The 23,501-nt window shown below is 41.8% G+C and overlaps 1 protein-coding gene across 1 annotated transcript in view; it reads right to left on the bottom strand.

Moving 5' to 3' along the window:
* Positions 1–23,402, bottom strand: part of LOC118504472 (protein similar) — a 106,660-nt gene extending 83,258 nt beyond the window's left edge. Inside the window, exons 1-5 of the mRNA XM_036038985.1 lie at positions 21,803–23,402; positions 11,165–11,352; positions 10,395–10,627; positions 9,922–10,313; positions 9,734–9,840 (exon numbers count right to left, since the gene is read on the bottom strand). Of these exons, the coding sequence (XP_035894878.1) occupies positions 9,734–9,840; positions 9,922–10,313; positions 10,395–10,627; positions 11,165–11,352; positions 21,803–21,873 (991 nt within the window). The 5' untranslated portion in view covers positions 21,874–23,402. The remainder of the gene's footprint in view (positions 1–9,733; positions 9,841–9,921; positions 10,314–10,394; positions 10,628–11,164; positions 11,353–21,802) is intronic.
* Between the last annotated feature and the right edge of the window lie 99 nt (positions 23,403–23,501).

Genomic DNA, 23,501 nt, shown 5'->3' with positions numbered 1-23,501 from the left:
TCACAGTAAAGAACACCACCGGCAACCATCTACCACCGCCAGCGGGTGATGAGATGACGACAGCAAAGGACGATGGTTCGATTGCTTTATAAACAAACTATACACCACGGCCAACACACCTAAATGAAATGCAGAAAATGATATTTTTTAGGTCGTCACCAGAATGAGAGCGAGGGTAAGATGGCTGCCAGCGGAAGGCGGTTCTCCCAAGGGTTTCCGATGGCATTGCAAGGACGACGACGACGGCGACTATTTTCATGCTTTAAACATGTGGATAGTTTTAGCCAAAAATTGGACGATTTCTCCCCCCCACAAAACGTTGTCATTCCGGATCCAGTAGCTTCGGTAATACACACGAAAATGAGCTAGGTTTGGGGATTTTGGGGAATTTTCGGGTGCAAGTGTGCAAAACACACCTTGTGACATTTGAGAACCGTGTTTGGGCGTAGGTGGCTGCCATTATTATTTGGCGGTGCATCGTTTCAGGTGCATAGGAGTCGTGCTGACAATTTACATACAAAACGAGTATTGGCTCTTATTATGGGAGGTTATCTTTGCCTGTCTCAGTGTTGAAAGGATAGTCGCAGTCGATGGAATATAAGCCATAATATAAAAATGTGTGAAATAGTCGAAGAAACCTGCATTGATCCAACTTTAAATCTTTTAACATAGCAACATTAGCTAGATTTTTTTTTTATTCAAAATAACAAAGTTTGTATTGACAAGATGTTTGATTTTTCAACGCTCGTAGGTCCGCCCATTTTTATCACAATGCAGCTGTACAAATCAACCGCAACCATGTTTGACGTTCCAAGTGACTATGGTGTTACAATAGCTATCCTCAACAAACCATCCTTTCTCGCGTGCAAATGTGCAAATTCAACACTCCAAAACTTGAGTTCCCACTGTTCGTTTCACTTCCATACCCTAGCAAACAACGTTACCATCACGCTAAGCAAACAGCAAGTACTACAGCGAAGGGAAATGTAACAGCAACAGAAAAAAAATAATGTAAATCGTAATGAAATGGAAGAGAAAATAGCCAAAGGAACCATTTCCATGCGATGCATCAAGCTCCTGGACGCGGGCACTTTAATATGAACCAGAGTCAACGAACAACGTCCTTGTTGCACAAACTAGTGCACGAAAAGCAAATGACAAAACGAAAAAAAGGCCACAGATTGGTGCAACACCCAAAAAAAAACAGTTCCAAAGTGTAAACAAATAAAGCGTCCGAAAACCTCAGTGCTTCAACAGCATCAACAGCGTTCATATTGATGTTCGTGCGGTAAATGCATACGTTAGGAGCCGTGCTTGACACGAAACGTTAACTATACACAAACTTTGAGTTCTTACGATCGTTATTAATAAAAGTAAAAAGGTATTCACGTAAAAGCGGGCCAGCAATCGGTGGTGCAAATGTAACCGAAGGACTTCTTCAGAACGTTTGGAAAAAGAGGTTCACTGTTTTGCCCTTGAGAATGACAGCATCGCTTCGCATGCATACAGCATTTCTTCCATTCTGGGTGCATTACTGCTGGGAAATGGAAGTTCCTGAACACGAAAACATTTGGTCATGCTGGTGTGTGTGTGTGTGTGGTAGGGAAGTCATGCTGATATTTGCTTCAAATGGGGAAGAATTTTTAATGTTCAGAAAAATTGTTAAATCATTGCTCTAATGCTTTGAAATTACGCATGGTTATGTAATTTTTTGTAGATAAAAATGGTTCTGAAAGCTTTCAACCTTGATTTAAAAAATAAAACACTGTGAAGCAGAAGTACAAAACGATGTAGATCCTAGTTTATGGCGATCGCGTTTCGATACCACAAATTTTGTCGCGAGGTTGTATCCCTGCCTCATTGATAAAATCAACTTCTTCCACGCCTTACATAAAACATGCTATAAACGACTAACCTTTGGCAAAAATCTCATCCATGGCACGTCGCCACGGGCGAACATAAAAGTGTCAGGAATCGGTAACTTTATTTTTACAACTGAGGCTAGTGAGTGGATTGTGGCCAGGCCAGTTTTGTACCATATTTTCCCCGAGGAAAGGCAGCATTCTGATAGATGAGTGGTAACTTTTGTTTTCGAGTCGAGTATCATCAATGAAAAAAATACGGCACAAGAAAAATCCGTGGACGGTTAGAAGTTTAAAAAAAGGTGTTTTCGATTGAGATCATCAGTTTACCCCCATTTTACTAGCCAACCACTGTTGACCTTCGACATTCTCACCAAAGTAAATGTCATCATAAGGACAAAATCAAGAGTCATTGAGCGCACCATAGCTCGGGTGCATTTAGTTTAAGGGTATATGATTAGTACGGCTGACCAAGTGCAGTGTTACTTTGAACATTCACTGCCCACCATTTCCTGAATATTTATTCTGCTTATTCTACATACCAATTGATCCAAAATAGGAATAAATATATACCAAAACAAAAACCCTAGACGATTCCGGTAAAATGTTCGCCAGAAGTGATGATGTACACCACACCGTACCGTTGAAATTGAAGTTAAGTCAGCTAATGTCATTGACCGGAGCGACAGCTAAGCGGCGCTCCCATCTACGTAAGTCACGCGACTTCTTTTGCCGGACGGTGGACAAACTGACCGTTCGACCCGTATCGTATCGCAACAAGATTAGTTGCATTCTGCAATGCTATACCCCAACGGTCTGCGTTTTGTGCAGTGGTGCAGCAAATTGCGCATACAACACTTTTGCCCGAACGAAACGCACACTTGAAAGTGCGTGCTAATGTGCCGCTGGCAATGGTCGTTAAGGTACGCAAAGGCACGTTACGTTTTTATGACTTCGACCAGAGACAGAATTGGAGCAATCGTGACCAACATTCGTTGACATTTAGCTCGTTATTGTTATTATCATTGTGAAGTATAGAAATTATCTATCATAATACGCTGTGTGAGAAAACACTTGGAGATGAAATACGTTAACCCTGTCTTGACAGTCGTTGTATCAACTAGGTAAGTGGCACAACGAGACATATTATTAATTACAAGGATAATACCATTTCAACTATCTATAGGCCATATACAAGCATTTATCATTTATCAAGGATGAACCTTTAAACAAAATAAGGAAGCATTTCTGAGTACGTAGGAAACATGCTCTCAGGATTCCAACCGCTTTTGTTTCCTTCTTGACTCCATGTGATTTCCTATTCCCAAACGGTGATGCATTTACAATCGCCATAAAAAAAAGTGGAAGAAATAAACATAGTCCGAAACCCTTTTACCAATGAAACGGAAACATTCAAACGAACCTGTTAGGAACGGGTTCGACGAGGAGAAAAAAGGGATGCCGTGAAAATTTCAATGAGAGATCAAAAATATCGCTCCATAATGGTCCTTTGCAAACGTCATCAAGCGCTTAAATTGGATGGAAAATCACGTTTGATATTCTATTTGATCATTGCTATATTATTGACCTCGCATACACAACTTTTTTTTCCCCGTGCCCAATTGGTAATGATAAACGATCAAATACTCGTGCTACCTTTTCCCTCGTTAATGGAACGGTATGTTTGATAGCACAGCACACTTTAAATTTGTTCAATTTCAGGTTCAATAGCCTATGAAATTTGACCAAAATGCGGCCGTGATGGGTGAGACCAACCGAGGGTGAGCATCTGCACCGAAAAATACAAACGGATAAAAAATATGCAACCGAGAGAAACTCACGAAAAATAAACTATTTTCGAACACATGCGGGACAGCAGTTAAAGGCGTAGGCTAATGGGTGTTTTTTTAAGTCAAGTGACATGGTTTTTGGAAGGTGCAACAAAAAAAATGGAAATGTCCATAAATTATACTTACAATTGCAGGTCGGAGGAGAAATGTGACGAAGAAATTGTCATTAATTTAAGCAACGTTTAGCAACGGCAAGCCATGAACAGGATTGGGATGGAGGTTTGTTTTTAAAAATTCCATTTTATTTTATTTTTATAAAAGCAAACATATCGCCATTCAAACGACTGCAGAAGGTGCAAATATATAACACGCTGTTGCATAAATTTCTCGGTTTTGAAAGCACAGTATTTGCTTTTGTGTCATATTGTATGTATTTTATGTTGATCTCGGTCACAAAATGGCAGATCCGTATTGTGCTTTGATTTATTATATTAGTGTTTTTTTTTGCGTTGTCTGTATTGTACTAGTTTACATTAATTGAAGATAAGTTATTTAAATCGAAAAGAGATACGAATTTATGATACGAAATCCAATACAGATTAGCAAAGAGTGAAAAAAAATATTGATTGAAGTAAGTACTGGACTTAAGGAATAAATTATTTATTTAATTCATCACAGAAGAATCGAGGTCAGGAAAGACACTTATCGTATCGCGATGTATGAAAATAGAACAACCCCACGATACATACGAACATTTAAACTCGGCTCAAGAGTTAAGAGTTGTTTTTAACATACAAAACAGAAACCTACGGAACTCACACACACATAAATGCATACACGAATTTCGTACAAACATCGGAATCATTTAGTAGCAGAATTTACGATGTGCAGCTAGCAGGCGTAGGGGGCTTTGCTCCATTTGTCTCATTGCATTTCGTGTTTCGCACTCTGCCTGTGCGTGTATCCCCCCAAACAGTAGAGTGCTCCAGCAACTCGATTGGATTGACACCATTTATACCCCCACTTTACCTGCAGCATCGGCACAGTGCACCGTCGGGTTGGCTTTCCCTCTTGCATGCACGTGATACACTTGTCCCCGAAACGAATTTGATTAACTTCTCCCTGCTGGAGAATGTACGGCGGAGGTCGATCGCGGATCCCAGGCTTGAATGGAACGAATCGCGCACCACGCAGCGCCACGCAAATGGATACTACTCGAGATTCTTATCTGAAATTGTTTATTGAAAACAACAGCCTCCCTACACCACGAACAGGCAACCAGATCAGAAGGGATTTTTTTTTTCTTCGTTATTATACTATGCAGACACGGTCAAACGGACCGATCCCAATCGCTGTTCTGTCTAGCAATCGTAATGACCAACGGCTTGCGATCGTAAATCGTACGTGGCGTCCAGAAAACCAGTTCGCTGCTTTAGCAACAGTGCAAATATCCTTACATTCGCATGCTGCGTAAAGGGTGGTGATGCGTAAGCTGGGCACAAACTTTAACCGACAGCAAAGGCGATCGAAAAATTTTGCGATCGATTTGAACCCGACCCCCACACACTTCTACACAGATCAAGAAGGAGAGTATGAGCGAGAAGGAAAAAAACATGCGAAAACAGAACACAGACATACGCGGGCCGAAGGTAAATTAATTCATTTCGCTCGATGATTTATGGCCGATAATGCTGTGGAGCGGGGAGCAACCGGATCACAATACCCGACCTGATATTACCATGCTTCTTTGGCACTTTTAAGTAGTTGTTGCTGTTGATAGATTTACTATAATCAAACTAAGATACCGCGCTACCATCTCAGACCTCGAGGCGACCATAGGGTCGGCCTGAAAGCCCTGATGACCCAGTTCCACACACAGCGGTTCGCTCCCAGGGCAACTGGATGCAAAAGCTCTCGGAAAATGTGTTCTCTGTTCGGGCAGTGTTTTTAATTTGTAAATCATAGTAAATGGTGAATAAATTAAGCTAACTTGTACGGCCGATGACAATTTGCGCCCGACGCAACCAACGCGACCCGGTACGCGTTCCTCGAAACCGCTCCAAGCGACGAATGGCGGCGATGGGGATGGACGTTAAGCGGAGGCGAGTAATTAAAACAAGCTCGTCAGCAATGATCCGTCTGCGGAGTGATGTTGTCCGCATTAGTGGAGCGGTGGGCAGCGGCAAGTTACCGGCTTAACTGAGGTTAAGCGAATGCACCCATTATGCGCACCATTTGCAAAACCTCTTGCGGTGCGGTGCATACACATCGCCCCAAACCATCTAGCGCTTTGCGTAGATCGGATCTGCGCGTAGGAACAGCTGCCGTCATAATACATTTCTCACGCACTGTCACGACCAAACGGGCAACGCAACTCGCGTATCGACCTTAGCCATTATTATATCGAGCCACTGATCGAGCGACGATTCGATCGAGTGAACTGCATCTTTGCACTGTGTACCAACGGCTTTCGAACGCTTGCAGTTAGCCAAACGAGCCACGCAGTACCGCGGGGCGTTAATGGATCATACGCACGAGATAGAGTGGTTAATCTGATTTTCGTTCGGTATGTTTAATAAATTTAGACAACAACGTCGATTACGATTATGGACTGCTCTATACCGGCGGCCAACACACTTCCTCCGGAGGGCACATCAAGCTTAGCATATTATTCGCAGGCACCAACCAAAGCGACGCGCGTTAATTGCTAAGCATTTTTAATTTAAAAACACAAAAATTACCCTCCACGACCCTGGACCGGCAGGGGTGCACAGGGAACAGCAGTTGTAGCAGAGCGGATACTCATTAATTAAACGTTGTTTAAACTGCAATTACGTGCTATCGAAACGTTACGCGGTTGATACATTGGAGCGTTGCATTAAACACAACCGCATATTGCATAGTGCTCCGGATATTATACCAAGGTTTATGTTAGACGCAAAGTACATTCATCCTTTGATAAAAAGCACACATTTGAAGTTCTAAAGAAGCAAACCGTATGTCCAGAAAAGAATTATGGTACTAGAAGCATTTTGAGCTTTTAATAAGACTTTACTCCATTCATAAATGCATATGCTTACTGAATTTTATTGCCAAACTTTTGAAATTTTCTGAACATACTTGCTGAACCACAAATCTTCGGGGGACATTGAAGAAAATGTGCAAATCTGCAAACTGTTTACTCCTACCGCTATTATCGACCAAAAATCCTACACAGAACAAATGACACAACAAAAATCTCAGCCGAAGCGCTTGCTGCCGCCACGTTTGATGCCATCATCGCTAAAACATTGGCACGTGCTGCAAGGTATCGGTAAATGGCGCTTAAGGAATTCCCCCAGTTATGCTGACTATCCAATGGAAGCTTGATGGATTTAGCGAAAGGTAACCCTGCCCGTGGATATGAAACGTTACACCTGTACCCGGTTTGGTGCAGCTGTGCCACAAATAGCACCAGCACCAGCCTCGATCACAAATCGATCGATAACAGCTAGGTGGTGATTTTAAGGAATGGATGGTTTACGGCTATTCGTATTCCTTTGAAACAACGCCACCACGGCATTTCGCATCTGTCACGACAAACACACACACCTTACGGCCACGAACCATCCATTTAACTCCCTTCTCGCCCGCTTTATGAGGTTAAACACACGCGTCTAAAAGGGGTCTGATCTGAACGCTGCTCTGCGAATGGCAATGCTTCTTACGTGAGTAATTTAGTCGAAACTAGGTTACACATTCCATCGAAAACATAGCGAATGAAGCACACGAAATAGATAAAGAAAAAGGGAGGCAAAACAAGAACAAAAAGTGAAAAAAAAACTGTGGTAAACCCGTTGATCGTAGCATTGCAAAACCTTTTCATCTTAGTTCAACACATTTGACCCTATATCTGTATTCGATCGCAACTAGCAACAGTACGTGGGTGCGTGCATGCTGTCAATATTTGAAAGTGATTTTTCGAAACCGAACATTTGTCAGGGGGGAAAGCCGATTCGAAGCAAGCGAAAACAACCCACTAATGCATCATGTGTCATCGGTAAACACTACCAAAACAATATGAACCAATGCATCTTTGACACTATAGAAGAAAAAAACGTGCTAGAATTTTGTTTAGTTCTAATTTAACACCGGACATTGGACATCCAACATATGGTTCTGACAGTCAGGTTTTAGTAGGTTAACCAGAATGAACCTGATCGCGAAGTGATAGACAGAAATATTGGTGAAGCTCTACCATCAAAACTGCCAAGATATCATATGCATTCATGCTGAGCTCACTTTCTAGAAAATTCTTTAAAAATTCAATTAGGGTCTTTTTTACACATTCACAAATGTAAAGATGTAAATTATTTATAGACACCAAAAAGCACGTTTCAAATCTCGTAATTTCTGCTGTTTAGCACATATTTCACAATACAATAATACGCCGCTCAGACAGTTCTGTGGGACCAGTTCATCAAAAGCAAAACCAGAAAGCATTAAAAATTTGAAGCGAATGCGTACGTATACCTCCTGTAATTGCATCGGATAAATACATTCAATCTCGTTGCGCATATTAACGCACCGCCAGACGATCTATTCAGCATACACGCTTTTATGCATCAACATCTCAAAGATATCCAACACCTTTTACGGCGCCTTTGGGCGTAGAATATAAAACCAAATTCTCTCCTCAGAAGACCCTTCCGAGCTACATCTGTTCTCCCGAGCGTACCGACGTACGTACGTTCTGTGTGGCATAAAATTTTATGTACTGAATTAATTTCGCAAAATTATATGCGATTTATGATACCAAATTACGCCACAATGTTCAAAGCACGCACTGTTAACGACTGTTTCAACTTTCACCTGTATAGGCTGTTGTAAAGTTTTCCAACTAAAGAAAAGAAATCTCGAAGTAAAAGAAGACAGAAGATAATCATTGATCTGCTTCACATTTGATTCAACTGTCGCTAGCATTCTTTCAATCATTTTGCGAGTCACCAAACAGAACGACAAAATTATACACCCCAAAGATAGCTCGAGCTGTAGCAAGAAGCGTAGCTATAATCATTCTCCATCCCTCGTTGGATACCGACCGGCTCACACGCACTCGGAACCCTAATCGAAACAGGAAGGAGCAGTCACGCATCAGGAAGAATCTGATTTTCTTGATTGTTCCAGGAGCGATTGCGAGTGAGGGTATTTTCGTTATTTCATTTAACGTCGTCCGAACGTCAGAAGGACAGATTTTTCTGGGTAGGAAAAGAAGTCCAACCAAACCAGCTGGTCTATTAGGTAGTATTTGTTCGCACTTTGCTGCACTTGCCGCGGTTTATTCGTTTCTCTTATTCGTTTTTGTTTCGTTTCCCTTGGGAAAACTTTGCATTTCGCAGTGAAGTGTCCTTGTCATGTCTGCCATTAAAAAGACGCCTGGCGACATTTGAATTTTATGACCATCTTCCGGTTGCCTTAGCTTCGCTAATAACCCACGAAATCTATTAAGTCATTAAGGGCGCTTTTGAGAGCCGCAGGGAACAGACGAGGGTTACTTTATGTACAGCGCAGGATAGCGCGGTTTGTGACGAGCAAACATTTATCCACAGTTTTCTTAACCGTTAAGATGGAGACATAAGGACGTAAAGTTCCAAACATGGATTAAACAGAAATATACTACAAACTTGGGGCGGGTCCGGTGGCCGAAACGATAACGACGCTGGTCTTCACACGGTAGGACCAAAGTTCAAACCCCATCCGGACTGCCTAATCTCGCACGCAGGACTAACTTCCTTGCTACGGGGAAAATGAAGTCACAGAGGGCCAGAAATGGCAGGTCGAGACCTTTCGAGGTTGTAGTGCCAAGGAAGAAGAAGAAGATACTACAACCTTTACCCGTCACATTAGTGTATAAGTTTTAATTTGTTCCGCTGTAGTTTGAAAATAGTTTTTCATGTTGTTCATGTTTCAATAAATCTGCCAACACGGGACAGCCCTGTTTTTTTTATAGAATCTGTGGGTTGTTTAAATGTCAAACTCAGGCAAAAAGTATAACTGAAAATTTTTGTAGCTTGAATGTCATGTAAAAATGAAACTACTTACCATGCTTAAAAGTTGCCATCAAATGCTCTGCATCCGTGCCATGGTGACAGTCGTACAATGATTTTCCAAGCAAGTCTGACGGTTGGTAGCCGAGCAGGGAGAGCATCCTGCGAAAAATTAGAACGACCAAAGGTGTCGTATTGTCAATAAACACAATTAACGCTCGGGTCCCCCATGCAGACACTCACATGTCATCGACGTAGCTGAACTTCATGCTCAGCGTATGTTGCGTGAGAAAAGTGCTCGATCCCAGCGGTACCTCGATGTTTGCCGGATGCGGAAGAGGACGGGCGATTGCTACCAGCTGACGCTGGCCCTCCTTATCTTTGCACGCAATATGACCGGTTACGTGAAGCACCTTGTACGAAGCGCTTTTGATATTGACACTGCGACCGCGGCTAGTCAGTGTGCACTTCAGCCGCAGGAAGAAATCACGATTTTCCATCGGTCGGCAATCGCTGTTTGCCACCCCATTCAACAGCTCGGACGGTGAGTGGTGACGCCCGTTCAGGGCTTCCCGCAACTCATCGTGGTCGCACTGATGGCTGTAATCCCAGATTGGTTGACCCATGATATCGATCTACAGCGGGAGTAGTTAATGAAATATGAAGGCACAATTATATCCGTTCGTCCTCTTTCGGTAACACTTTCCATTGCTTACCTGAGAAATGCCAAGGTATTCGTTGACATTTTCCGAAATGTACGTTACGTCGCCATCCGCCGAAAGAATCATCAAAAACCCGTCCAACGTCTGGAGGGCGATTGCTTCGGGTTCCAGACCTAGCGATTTCAGGCTCAACTTAGTTTCATTGAAGTTAAGTCCATCCGTAGAATCCATTGAAATGTCATTATCTTCCTTGATTTTGACTGTATCCCCGCACTCGATACCTGGAACTGGAAAGTACGAACCCAATCATTCGTTTGATCAAATATTTATCAGAGTTAATGCATAAGCTCTGACGCTGTTTCGTGTCTATTACGCATGACTAATTAGGAATAAAAGGTTGTAAAGTTCAATGATTATATGATTCATGAACTGGACAATACAATTTAGTTGCGAATAGGAAACTAAATCTATTAAAATGAATTATAATTAATGTTTTATTTAAATAACCGAGCCGAAGAACCTTTCGAAAGCAATCATCGAAATAGCCAAGACACACACCATGTAATGTGTTGTATGAGCGCCACCTAGCGGCAACACAAGGGAAGCTTGTCAAACGCTTTATAAAAGCTTCTCTACGCGCGATTGCTCCACCACATTGGTTTAGAGGGCCGTGGTAAACATACTGGGACGTAAAATGCCTAACATGCGATTTTCTAACATAAATTAACGCAAAACAAACCTTTTACACATTTTTTCGAAATTAGAATCTGTAGCGTTAAAAACTGTAAAACTGACAGCACTCTTGTAATGAACTTGATACTTACAGAGTTCCAGCATCTTGCGCGCCTTCAGGAAAGCGATTGATAAACGCATTACGGATGCTTTATCCAAATGCTCAACCTCTTCCGGACGCATCGGGAGCAAACTGGCCAAATCTTGAAATATCTCCGTCTCGCGCGAACGTCGGCAGCGTGCCGCATCACGTGATTTTTCCTTGCGTTTTTCATTGTTCCTAGAAAAAAAAAAACAAAAATAAAATTACAAATTTTAGTTTAACATATGCAACACTCATTTCATGTACAACAAAGAGAGTTAAGTTCTCAAGGATGCGCAAAACGCTCTGAAACACTTCTAGGATTAGTCTGACAAACATCTAATGGCCCATCGATTGTTAGTCGTACAATGTTATCACAAGTTTGATTGCCATTAATCATCATTGCTTCAGATCAATCATAATCAAAGGCTAAAAGCTGCCAAGTAACAATCTAAAACATGACAACAATCTGCCATACCGTTGATACAGTATGATCATCAAAGCACAGGCAAGAATGATGAATTTATTGAATTCCCTAACGGAATCTGGTTTTGCTTAACTGGCTTAAAGTATATCGCAGGACGAGATACAGAAGTGTTTCAGCAGAAACCCATTCACAACAAATAGAACCATCGAATCCTGTAAACAATCTGTTCCAGATAATCCTAATCTCCTTGGACCGGTGGTGGCTACTAGGAGCGCGGCATTGCAATAGAAGATTTTTCGAATCAGTCTGTGGTGATACATTTGGTGATATCGGCACCTTTATTATACGGTTCCGATGATGCCTTGATAATGTTTACCGCTTTTGGCTGGACACCGTTTCGCTCTGCTGTGGACGAATCACGTTTCCTTATCGAGCAACGTCTTGGCTGAGGCGACTTACGTCAGATAACGAGATAAATCGAAATATTTCACAGGTTTTACCACAAAACAATGAGGGGTTAATATACTCGTTGCACTTATTAAAATTACTCATACCGAAGAGGAACATGGTACACGTGACGTCTTGTTAAGTTATAAATAAACGTTTGGAAGAGAAAACTGACTATGCTTTAGACTCTAGCAGTTTACAGTTTTAGCTGCACAGATTGTGCGTCCCCTCTGTTGATCAGAACCTTATTGACGAAATATTCTTTAAACCATTTCGCAATGAAAGCAAAGAAATTAAATTTCTGACGCTTACAAATCCCTTCCTACCGATGCGTCTAGTCTAAGGTTAATCGGTAATTATCAGACACGCGTAATAGCACGTAGAGATTAACCTGTATCATATAGATACAGTTTATTGGGGATGAGGATGATGATGGCCAATAATCTATCGTAAATACATAAAAATCAAACCTTTATTGACAACTGGGCACTGTAGGCAACAGGTCCCGAAAAAGAGGGCGTTTTGTTTCTGGAAAGTTAAATGTATTTCTATATTACTCTATGGCTGGGTATATAATGCGAGTGCAAAGGTGTTTAATTGTATTTGGGACAGCGAAAAAATATATAGACGATTGCTCGACGTTTTGGTCATTAACCTTGAAGCCTATCGAAAGCTGGGTGAAGATGCATCTAAAAGATCCCCCAAACGTAATTGTCTGTACCGTCGCATCAGGTGATGTCCAATAAAAGAGTGGATTATTGCGAAATCCAGTAACAGGAACTGTTCGTACTTGCAGTATGAAATGCCCTCGTCAATATATAATGCCTTAAAAAGGGGGGAAAATCCCGCAACTTTTGTTGAACAAATGCGTTTGAATTTTTATATTATGTAAAAATACATAATAGTTATATATACAAATAATCGTTACATTCAGCTGTTTGTGAGTGGGTTTGATTTCTTAATACTGAAGGAAATGATTTTAAAAAATATATCAACCGAACACAAACAATAATGGCAATGCTCAAGCTGGTCATGTGCTCAAGCTGACTCTATCGTATTGTTATAGCCACAATGCTCATGCTACCTGCTGACTGACTAGCAGCAATTATCTATATTCGTACAATTCAAATTGAACTACATTATTATTTCCATGTTATACAGCATCTTTACATCAACTAAGCCTAGGCTATTAGTACCCTATAAACAAATAAGTAAATAACCATTTCTTGATTGGTTATTGGATTGATCCAGATACATTACTCTCTCTTTTAGGCCTAACGATCTCCTGTTATGTCATGCTTGCCATTTCTGGCTTACCAGACTTAATGATGCCACGTAGTTGGATAGTCAGTCCTCACTACGGGGAAACGGTCCGGATGGGATTTCAACCCCGGTCCTGTCGTATGAAGACCGACGCCGTTGTCGCCTCTACCACCGGACTCAGATACTTTACTTCGAACATTAAATCTTTCTAGCAGATGTTATAAACCTGAAAGCCCTATTCATTATTTAAAATGAATCGAATTTGAACCACGGTCCTGCCGTGTGAAAATCCTAGATACTAGAATCCGTAATTCAAAGTGTAATTGCTCATACCCAAAGAGAAATAAGTGTCTCTGAACCTTTCATAGTAGTATCATCTGGGTGAGAGTTTTCCCACACGCTGAATGAATGTATCATCGTCCATTTACACCGGTGACGCTTCGGATGTACGGCCGATGTCACGTGTTATTTTGGTCTAGAAGTGTTTCGACAAGTTTGTTTTCGTCTGTTTTCCATGCGAGAAATATGTGCAAGCAGGAAAAGCACCTGCGATCAAGATCGCGTCCGGAGTAGTGTCACCTTCGGGAAGGGCTAATCTATCTCCTGATGTAACAGGCATGTGACAGAAGAAAGAGGAATGTCCCCTTGGGCAATCTCAAACATATTTTGGCTCACGTGATCGTCTGCATGACTAGGGATGCCATATTTATTGGTGCATTTTCTGTTCATTTTTGTAAAATATAGTACCATATTAGAATTCTTGTGTCAGTTTCTGAAATTTCTTCAGCCATCAAGGACACATAAAGAGAACACTTTTAACATGCGATGTTTTTTGAAATATTCTGCACTCGACCAACGTAAACACTTGCCCGAGAGAGTTCTTATGTATGCCATTAAAAGGTGTAGAACGTTCTAAATTAGGTTCTATTTGCACAACCACGCTTCTCGCTACATAAAGTGCTCTCATCTGGGAAGGGCTAATGGTAGCAGTTCAGTCGACGCTTCACAAATCGTTTCAGCATCCACCATCGCGCGCAAGTGCAAACAGTGCTAGCAGGAGATAGTAGCGTTGCTTTGCGCACCGTGCTTCGTCGGGAACAGCGGGCCAGTTAATGATGGGCGAAAGGCCGAAAACAACAGCGCGTTCGTCTCGCCGTGGTGTGGCCATAAAGTGCTACATTAAACCGGAGCATGAGTAATATTCCTTCTACTTACTGCCGAGGTCCCGCGAGACTAAACAGCGTTCAAACACCGCAATCATCGTTTGACAGCGTGTTGTGATGTGCGATACTGTTTATAACTAAGCAACTGCAAAAGCAGCCGGGGATAAGCGATGTGCCAAAGTCCTTCGAACTGCCGTGGAAAATGCTTTGCAACTTCTTTCTAGCCTTTTTTCATAAAATAAACTCCTTAAAACATTTTAAATGAAAGAACGCTAACATACTAATAACGTTCAACGACGAAAATACAGCAAAAAGACAAGTGACTTCAACAAACGGCAAACCTTCTGACCAAAACCAAAACCAGCTACTGATGGACCAAAACCATCATACGCTGTAAACCACATACATGCCTTATATACCAGCTAATCTACAGGTTGACCAATCGGAAGAGGCTTACACCAATATTGGTATAACCATGTAATATGGTTATCAACAAAAACAACTCAAACTCAAATGGTTTAGTTATCGGCTGGCAGCTGTATAACACATAATACCACCAAAGATTCGCCTGTACTCGCCTGTACATGGTTTTGGGAGGACACTATCGGGTCAAGATAATCCACCGACGCCGCAAAAAGCCAGCGATCCGATTGGTCGTTGTTGTGACTTTGAAACCATAAACGAAGCTAAAAATTTCTTCCAATTGGTTTACCGATGTGATCGACGATCTACTTACATGAAGTCTTCCATATCGACCATGTTCACGTAAGGACACGGTTCCTGCCCGTAGTACCCGTAACAGTACGCGTAGTTCCATGGCGGCGGACCCTGACACGGTGCATAGTTCGCAGCAACGTACGGTTGTTCAAGAAACGACGGTGTGCCTGAAGCGGCCACCAAATTCTGCGACACAACTTCTGGTGATTTACCCAATTCGGCACCGTACGCAGACTGTTGATGCGGTGGCAGTGGCGGAGGAAGTGCCTGACAAAAGGGCTGATAAGCACCACCGACAAGATGGTGGTTGCTGGAAGGAACATGAGGTGGCTGATGGTGCTGCTGTGGGTAATCGTTGTTGCTAGCCATTACCGTTGGCGCCATCATTGGGGATTGGTTATATAACATGCCCACAGGCGCTTGGTGCTGCTGAGGTCCAAACCCTTGAACGCCATTTTGGTAGGGCAGTACTGGACACGCATTTCTGGCTGTAACTGCACCGTCAAAACCACTGGAAAAATCTTCTCGTACCGGTCCAGCAACAACGCTTCCACCAGGATAACATGACGTGGGATCATAGCCTGGTTTGAGTTTATCCGTGTAATCCGTGGTCCCCATTGCCGGAGGACCATAAAACGACACATTTTCACACCCATTATAACCGCCACCACCGTCGTAAACATTGCCAGTTCCACTGCCTGCTCCGTCGTTAGGATACCAGTTCGATTGCATCGTTCATACACACGCTAAGGTCCAACCTTATATGCTTCTTCGAAAGCACTCTTCCACAAACAGTCGTTCAAAGTAAAGACTCCTTAAGCGAAGTACCCGAAATTCACACACAACTTCACAGAAATTCACTTCAACACGTGGAGGCCTGGACGATCTTTAGGCCTGGACGATCAACTGAGCAGACGTGTAAAAGCTGCAATTTTAAACGCCTCTGACCGACGACACCGAGCACTGAAGACTGTCTAATCGTAATCCGATTGGCAATACTAGTAATTTATAATGTTACATTATCTCATGTACGTTAACGACAGATTCCCGATAAAAAAACGTGAACCACGATTACCAGTGGCCCTACCGTGTGTCTTCGTGGGCACCTTCGTTATCGAAACGGCGAGCGGATCTAGCACGGAATTGCTCGGAAGTGCCAGCAACCAAACAGTCAACGAACTCGCCAAGCCATTCGGTTACAAGGTGTCTGTATTACTACTACTGGGCAAAATATGGCTCTCAGAGCGAATGCCAGTAGGTGGTTACGAAAGTTTTGTGCCCCATGTCTGATAACATAACGCAAGGTGACAAAGGAGGCAGGGGTTGGGTCCATGGGGCAACCACCGAAGAAGAAAAAACACAACGATTAGCGAAAAATGACTCGCCCTTGGTCGCGAAACTGATTTGAGCGAACGAAGTACTGCTGCCCTGGTACTGTAACTACTGAAGAAGTGCTGCTGTCTATGGATGGTTTAGAGCTTTATAAGGCAAACGAGACAGAGGATCAGATGATAAGCGCATGTGATAAAGATAAATTTTTGCATCCTATTACTGTGAACAAATGCACAGTTTCTGCGATACAAGTGGTCAAAATATGTAAAGAAATTCTATTTTTTCAAATGTGCCATTTGCCAAACTGTTAAGAAATTGCAAAAACTTATTTCATTATTTCATGCAAAACAAAAAGCTTTATAAATTATATAATTTTGATACATTTTAAACAAAACAATAAATTATTTAGCGATCTCTCGCTCTCTTCTTGGCCTAACAACCTCTTTATAAGGTCATGTTTGCTATTTCTGGAGTACTAAACATAATTGGGGATTACTAAACGTAATCCCATCCAGATCGCCTCCCGGTACGTAAGGCTGACTACTTTACTACGGATAAAATTAAGTCACAGAAAGCCAGAAATGGCAGGCCGAGACCTTTCGAGGTTGTAGTGCCAAGGAAGAAGAAGAAAAAACATAATTGGGGATGGGATTCGAACCCCGGTTTCGTTGTATGAAGATCGTCGCCGTTATCGCCTCTTTTCACCGGTCCGCCAGATCATGATGGAGCAAGTGTCCTGTAAGCCTTGCATAGAGCCAACCCAAGAGCTGCCATCAAAGACAAAAAACTGAATTGTTTTTGTGGGATAAAATTTATTTAATTTATTTAATTTATATCACGTGATTTATTTTGAAGTTTAAAGATGGGATAGCTGAAGCAGGTTCATACCTGCTGTCAATTAAATTTATAACTTCTGACAAAGAACCTAACTCACTGATTAAGGACGAAAAGTGGTCAGGCCTAGCTAGTTCATATGTTGTAGGTCCAGATTCAAATCTAGGTTGGACCGTGTCTCTCATGCACACGACACACCACAAGGCAGGAGAGTGATCTAGTCACATATAACCATCCAGTAAACGTATAAGAATTGTTAGATAGCGTTGGTCTATCGCCAAGCATTCATTCTCATTACGAATAGGCGGGAAGAGTATGTGTCTAAGAAAGTGTCGAGTACGACTAGGAAAGCATTAAACGATACGACACGTTACAGACTACTCATTGATCATTGATCGTTGGATAGATTTTTTTAAATAATGTATTTTAAAGTTACCCATCATGACCGCCTACCGGTACGCAGAACTGACTATCCAGCTTCGGATAAAATCATGTCACAGGAAACCAAAATTGGCAGGCCAAGATCTTGAGATTGTACAGCCACGTAAGAAGAAGAACGTTAATTCCGGCAACACATTTCAATGCACAACTTTTACTGTGTTTCCATTGCAGAAATCCATGAGAATGTGCCTATCTCGCGGTAAATTTGTATTGGTTTAACCTTCCGTTTGTTTTTTGTTCCACCGCGAATAGTAGTAATTGACTCAATTTAAATTAATAGCATAGGGTGTCCAGCAGTTTGCAGAAACGTTGATTTTCACAGACACATCAATCTGCTGCTCGTGAACGAACACGCATCTTGGCACCAACTCAGCGACACACGTTCCGCGACTGTTTTATCTCCTTGTCAAGCTGCAAACATTGAATTGTTCTCTGCATGTTTCGCTTCCGAAACAACATTCCTTGGCTGTGTAGTGGCGGTGATCATGCACACTTGAAACAATGATTTCTCTCTCTCTCTCTCTCTCTCTCTCTTTCCTATCTGTCTGTCTGTCACTCTCTTTCGCTGTCCGAGTGCCACACTTCGCATAATTTACGTACACATAGGAGATGCATGAATGTGCATGTATAAAATCGCCCCAGCAAATCAATTCAAATGGCCGCGGTGTCGAAGGTCAGTAAAGCCAAATGGACCAATCTTTCCAAATGGACCGACTTCCAAAGAAGTTTGTACGCACGGCTCCAATCCTGAATCGATCTTATTGCTTCATGCAAATTCATACTGTGTAACCATGATCAACAACACCAATCCACAACCAAAACAGCATCAGTATTGAGGAAACTTCAATTCGAAATGCAAAATGTTGATTAATAAAAATGTGTTATACGTGTTTATACAATAGTTTAACTCCTGATCAATCTTGGGTTTTCCCGGACCGGATTTAAATGTGGCTAATTTATGCATTTTCAATGACGTCTGCAAGTGTGCAACAGGAACGAACGCTTCCATTTCTGTATCGATTCTCTTCTGCAAGGTGTGTTAAAATGAAACAGCATGGACGGTTTTATTTTAATCAGTGCACGTACGTTAATCGTGCACACTGAATCCTTAACAACTGCTTAATGCATATATGGAATAAAAACATACACAAAACTTCCGGTGGTGGTGAATCATTTTTATGTAGATATATTTTATCACCTTGGCTACACTGTAATAAATGTTTCTTTTTAAATTAATAACACACAGTATTTTATTTAAAATCAGTAACTGACAAAGATGGTTATTTTGTATTTTTATGATCTATTTTTGAAAGTGTTTGTAATCTTTTCGATTAAATTATTTGTCTCGATCATTACCATAGTCAAGCAAAAGTAATGCTTGATGAACTGACGTAAGTGAATTTTCGACCTTATCATTCGGCTCCAAAACTGTTGAGATGAAAATATGGAGGCACGTATAAATCAGACGCTAGGCTTAATCAGTTTCTGTGTTGACCCACAAAACAAACATGCATCGTTATTGGACGTGATCATTCGATTTTTTCGATTGATGCTATGCTAAATCTAATTACTTGAAGATAAGTGAACAAGAATGTTATCAAATTAAGAGCCAATATGTCTATTTTGTTACCAGAAAGCATATCGATTGTGCATAGCTAATCTTTGCTTCAAGCGTTGACTATGTGTTCATTAGTGCTTTAAAAGTGCAGTAGTTCATTTTGAATCAGCTAGCTGAACCCAGACTTTTTCGCGATCAATAGATGTATGCCATGTGGACCACTCGCACACAGGACTGAATATATAGCTACAGATATTTTGAGCCAAGTGATGTAGTGAAAGTAACTGTCAAATTCAAACAAACGAATATGGTTCGAGGTAATTAGAATTTTTTTAAAGTTCACGATTAATTTTACTGTTTCTTTGAATATTTGTTATTTCGATTTTCGTTTATCATTCACTTATCTGCGATCTGTTGATCGTGTATAGCACCTTCCCTATTCTCGTGGACAATCCAACAATGGCTCGGGATGCACAATTCTTATGACGTTACGATCACGAGATCACGCATTCTATAAAAACTCCCTCATAATATGCTAAACTGAACCATGCTAAGCTAAACATCAATTCAACATGGTTTTATCTATTTCTCCTTGCATTCAATACTTAATCCATAGAATCAGTACAAATTTGAAGCAAATAGAACCTTTGAATCCGAATATATTCCCAATCCTATGTTTCTTGTCGTTCTGAAAAACGAATTGAAACATTAAATACTGTACAAAGAAATAAGCATGTGTTAATGTGTCCCTGCGTGTGTGATGCTGATGGTGAAGCACAGGAATGCCCCCGGCTAATCACACCGGTTCAACAGGTTCAACAACTTTAAAATGTCGTTTGTCGGTCGTTGCTAGTTGAACGCTGTGTGCGCCTGTACATTCCGAACTGATATCCCTAAGTGACAGAACTTTTAAGGAGTCCACGAACACCTCATTCTCAGTGTGTTATCTGTCGTATCCTAGCGTACATATGGAATGTGCTTCAATACGAAGTTGTCTATTCCGCTTGAATGCTTTTAACCGAAGCACGGCGACAAGCCCCTAGAAAAGATGGAACGACTGCGCACGCACCACCATGGATCTGAGACGTCATTGATGCTACCGAAAGTGAACGTCAAAACAAAGCCCTGCTGCGGCTTCATCCTCACTCCCTGTCCATGTTTCCCTGCATACACCCTTAAAGCTCTGCTAAAAGTAGGACATAGCAATGTGTCTATGTCCAAAACGACACAAGGAAGTCCTTATTACGTCAAAGGAAAACTAAATGGAGAAAAAATGGCACACATATTACGCATTAAAACGTCCGTCTAGTTTCATGTTTGATACGCTAGGCCATTTTAATTAAATAATTGCATAGGTTTATTCAAATTATCAGCAAACTAATGACCTTGGAATATGAGTTTTACGTTTGATTTTATTTTTCTTGTATTAAAATTAAGTGTCCCCCGCCACATATCATCACACCGCTTGTAACACCCACAGTGATCTAAGCTAACGATTGCTGGAACGCTTGAAATAATCAGTGCATGCAATTAGTTCTCCTTCATTCGACCCCATCCAGAAGGGACGTCCGGCACTAACAGTTGCCCCTGCCCGAACGGATCGTTGTGTAGCAATTATTGCTAAGTACCGGTCGGTTCCCTACTTTTTGCGCGCCTTTTTTATCCTCTCCGCGTGGTCGAGCTATTGCAGTGACACAAAACTGTGTATGCATGCGGTGCATTGATTGTTGTGTAGCTAATATCATTATTTGTCGGCAAGACATCGCTATGAGATCTCTAGCAAACTATTTTTCTTTTGTATTTCAAAATGAAACTGACACTTTATTTGTGAAATATAAAAAGAGCAGCTTGATTGGTGGTCACTAAGTTACCGCCATTAACGTCAAGCAACACAGTTCGGGGCATTAGTTTTCCTCGGTTGCAACATAGACGCCCCACGCGATCGTTTGGATCACGGGGTAGAAACTAAGGGTGATCTTGCAAATGAGTATTGAAAGGACATGTTACCATGATGCCGTCGTTTCTTCGAAAAATAGAATAAATAACCTCCAACATAATGAACGCACAACAAAACATGATGTCTCTCTTAGTAGGATTGCTTTGGTGAGAATGGATAGACTGTTGCTATTGCAACACACCGCACCGCTCTCAGACCATACGCTCTGGTGACATTGAAATATAGAAAATGGAAACTACTAGATTATCTTCGGGTGGTATCGAATAGAAAAACATCAACCACAAAAACCCCACAGTGGAAAATAACCCAAATATTAAATGATGCTTACAAAAACAGTTCAATTCGGGCATAGCTTTCCACTGAGATAATTCCAGCGAGATGCACACCACTTGCTACACAAGAAATGCAAGCCTTGGAACGATCGGTTTTGGGTCTTTACAGTTACGACTGCCTTTGGCGACCTTTCGGGGCCAGTTTTTCAAGTTTTTCGATTGAATGTTTTGTCTTACCTTCGCTTCTCTTTGACGGGCTTCACCGCCTTGCCCGCCCCGTCCACTGGTTTCGGCGCTGTTTTCGTCATCTTGGTGAACCACTGTCCCTTCGGTAAAGGTTCACTGAGATGTGTATATTTCGCTCCGCTGTTATCAACTGCTTCCGTTGGTAGTTGTTACAAGCCCTCCGTTCTTCAGGAACGAGTTGCAGTGTGGCAGTGAACACGAGAACAGACTCGACACTCGTCTTTCCACTAATGTTTAACAATTATGCTAATTGAGACAATACTTTCACGCACATTCACACGTACATTAGCTCAACACTCAATCCTGCTTTCAAAAACGGCACAATAAACGCACTTTTGATTGTGTGTTGGCGCTGGGCTTTGTTTGTGTTACGATGCGCTTTCTCTCGCTTCTGTGTATATTAGTGCCACACAAACACGCACACACACATACGCACTGTTTCACTCATTCACAACCGTACTGTGTCACGGCGGCCGTGTGCTTGTTGTTACGAAATCACGCACCTTTTTCTTCACACCACCAAAAAACACCAAAATAAACACACGCACGCACGATGCTCTCACGCACAACCACACACACACACACACACACACGCACACAAAAAAACTGAAACACTTCACCACAAACAATCCGCAACACGCGTTTTATCGGGTATGGTTTGGTTGATTTTTTTCTTCACTTTTCTTTCTTTGCTATTCACGATTCTCACTCACGTCACGGGCATAATCAGCTGCCGCGTTCGATCGTTCGACGGCCACAAATCCAAAATAAATCGTTCTGTCTGGCTCTGGCAAATGGTTTTCTGTACTCCGAACGCACTGTTCCGCTTGCACCTTCTTCAACAAACGAACGGGCGCACAGCAACAACAACATCGGTCGACGACGTGGGGTGGATGTTGCTGGGTCGGGTGGGTTTATGCTGCTGCCACTGGCTACGATGATGAAGCTTCTACGACGGACGAGATGTAGGGTGCGTAATAGCAGTGATAGCTTCTTGCATATGCACTTTGCCTTCGCACGCTACGAACCTCATTGATCCGATTCCGGGCCTGTACGGGGTTGACCGACGTTCCAGAAGGTGCTAACCGAACGGCCGCGCTCTGCTCACCACGGGAAAATTGGTAGCCCAGGCTAGAGAATACACACTGCTATCGCCACCAGAAGGTTACGCTTGTGTTATTGATGAGCACAGGGCAAGCACAGTAAACCTTGAATATGTTGGTCAAACGGCATAGGCCAAAATGCACACACGCACACGCGCTCGTCTTTGTAACGGCTGCACAGAATCGTCACAGGTGTAAAATAAACTCAACACGCATAAGGTAACGCACGCATAGCCAGATTTATGCTGCACTTGGTAGTATCCATAGCGTTTTCGGAGCACTTTATTCAATCAACTAATTCCACACAACATCCAAAACATCTATCTTTTAACGAAACGTGTGTCAAAATCTAATCGTGTTTTGACGAAAAACGTCAAACATTCCGATCTTTGAACGAAAACGTCAAAATGTTTCAGTTTTTAACGAAACAAAGCAAGTGCGATTTGTTTTATATTGTTGCAACGTTTTCATTAATTTCTTTTTAATGCAAAAAATCTAGAAACGAATGGATTTAGAAATTATTATTTACGTACAGTGTTTGACCAACTGCAGTTAAAGTAATGGTGATGAAAAATTGATCTAGTATG

The sequence above is a fragment of the Anopheles stephensi genome, chromosome 2 (assembly GCF_013141755.1).
Source record: "Anopheles stephensi strain Indian chromosome 2, UCI_ANSTEP_V1.0, whole genome shotgun sequence".
NCBI classification, from domain to species: Eukaryota; Metazoa; Arthropoda; class Insecta; order Diptera; family Culicidae; genus Anopheles; species Anopheles stephensi.
This window is presented reverse-complemented; position numbering and strand designations above follow the sequence as displayed.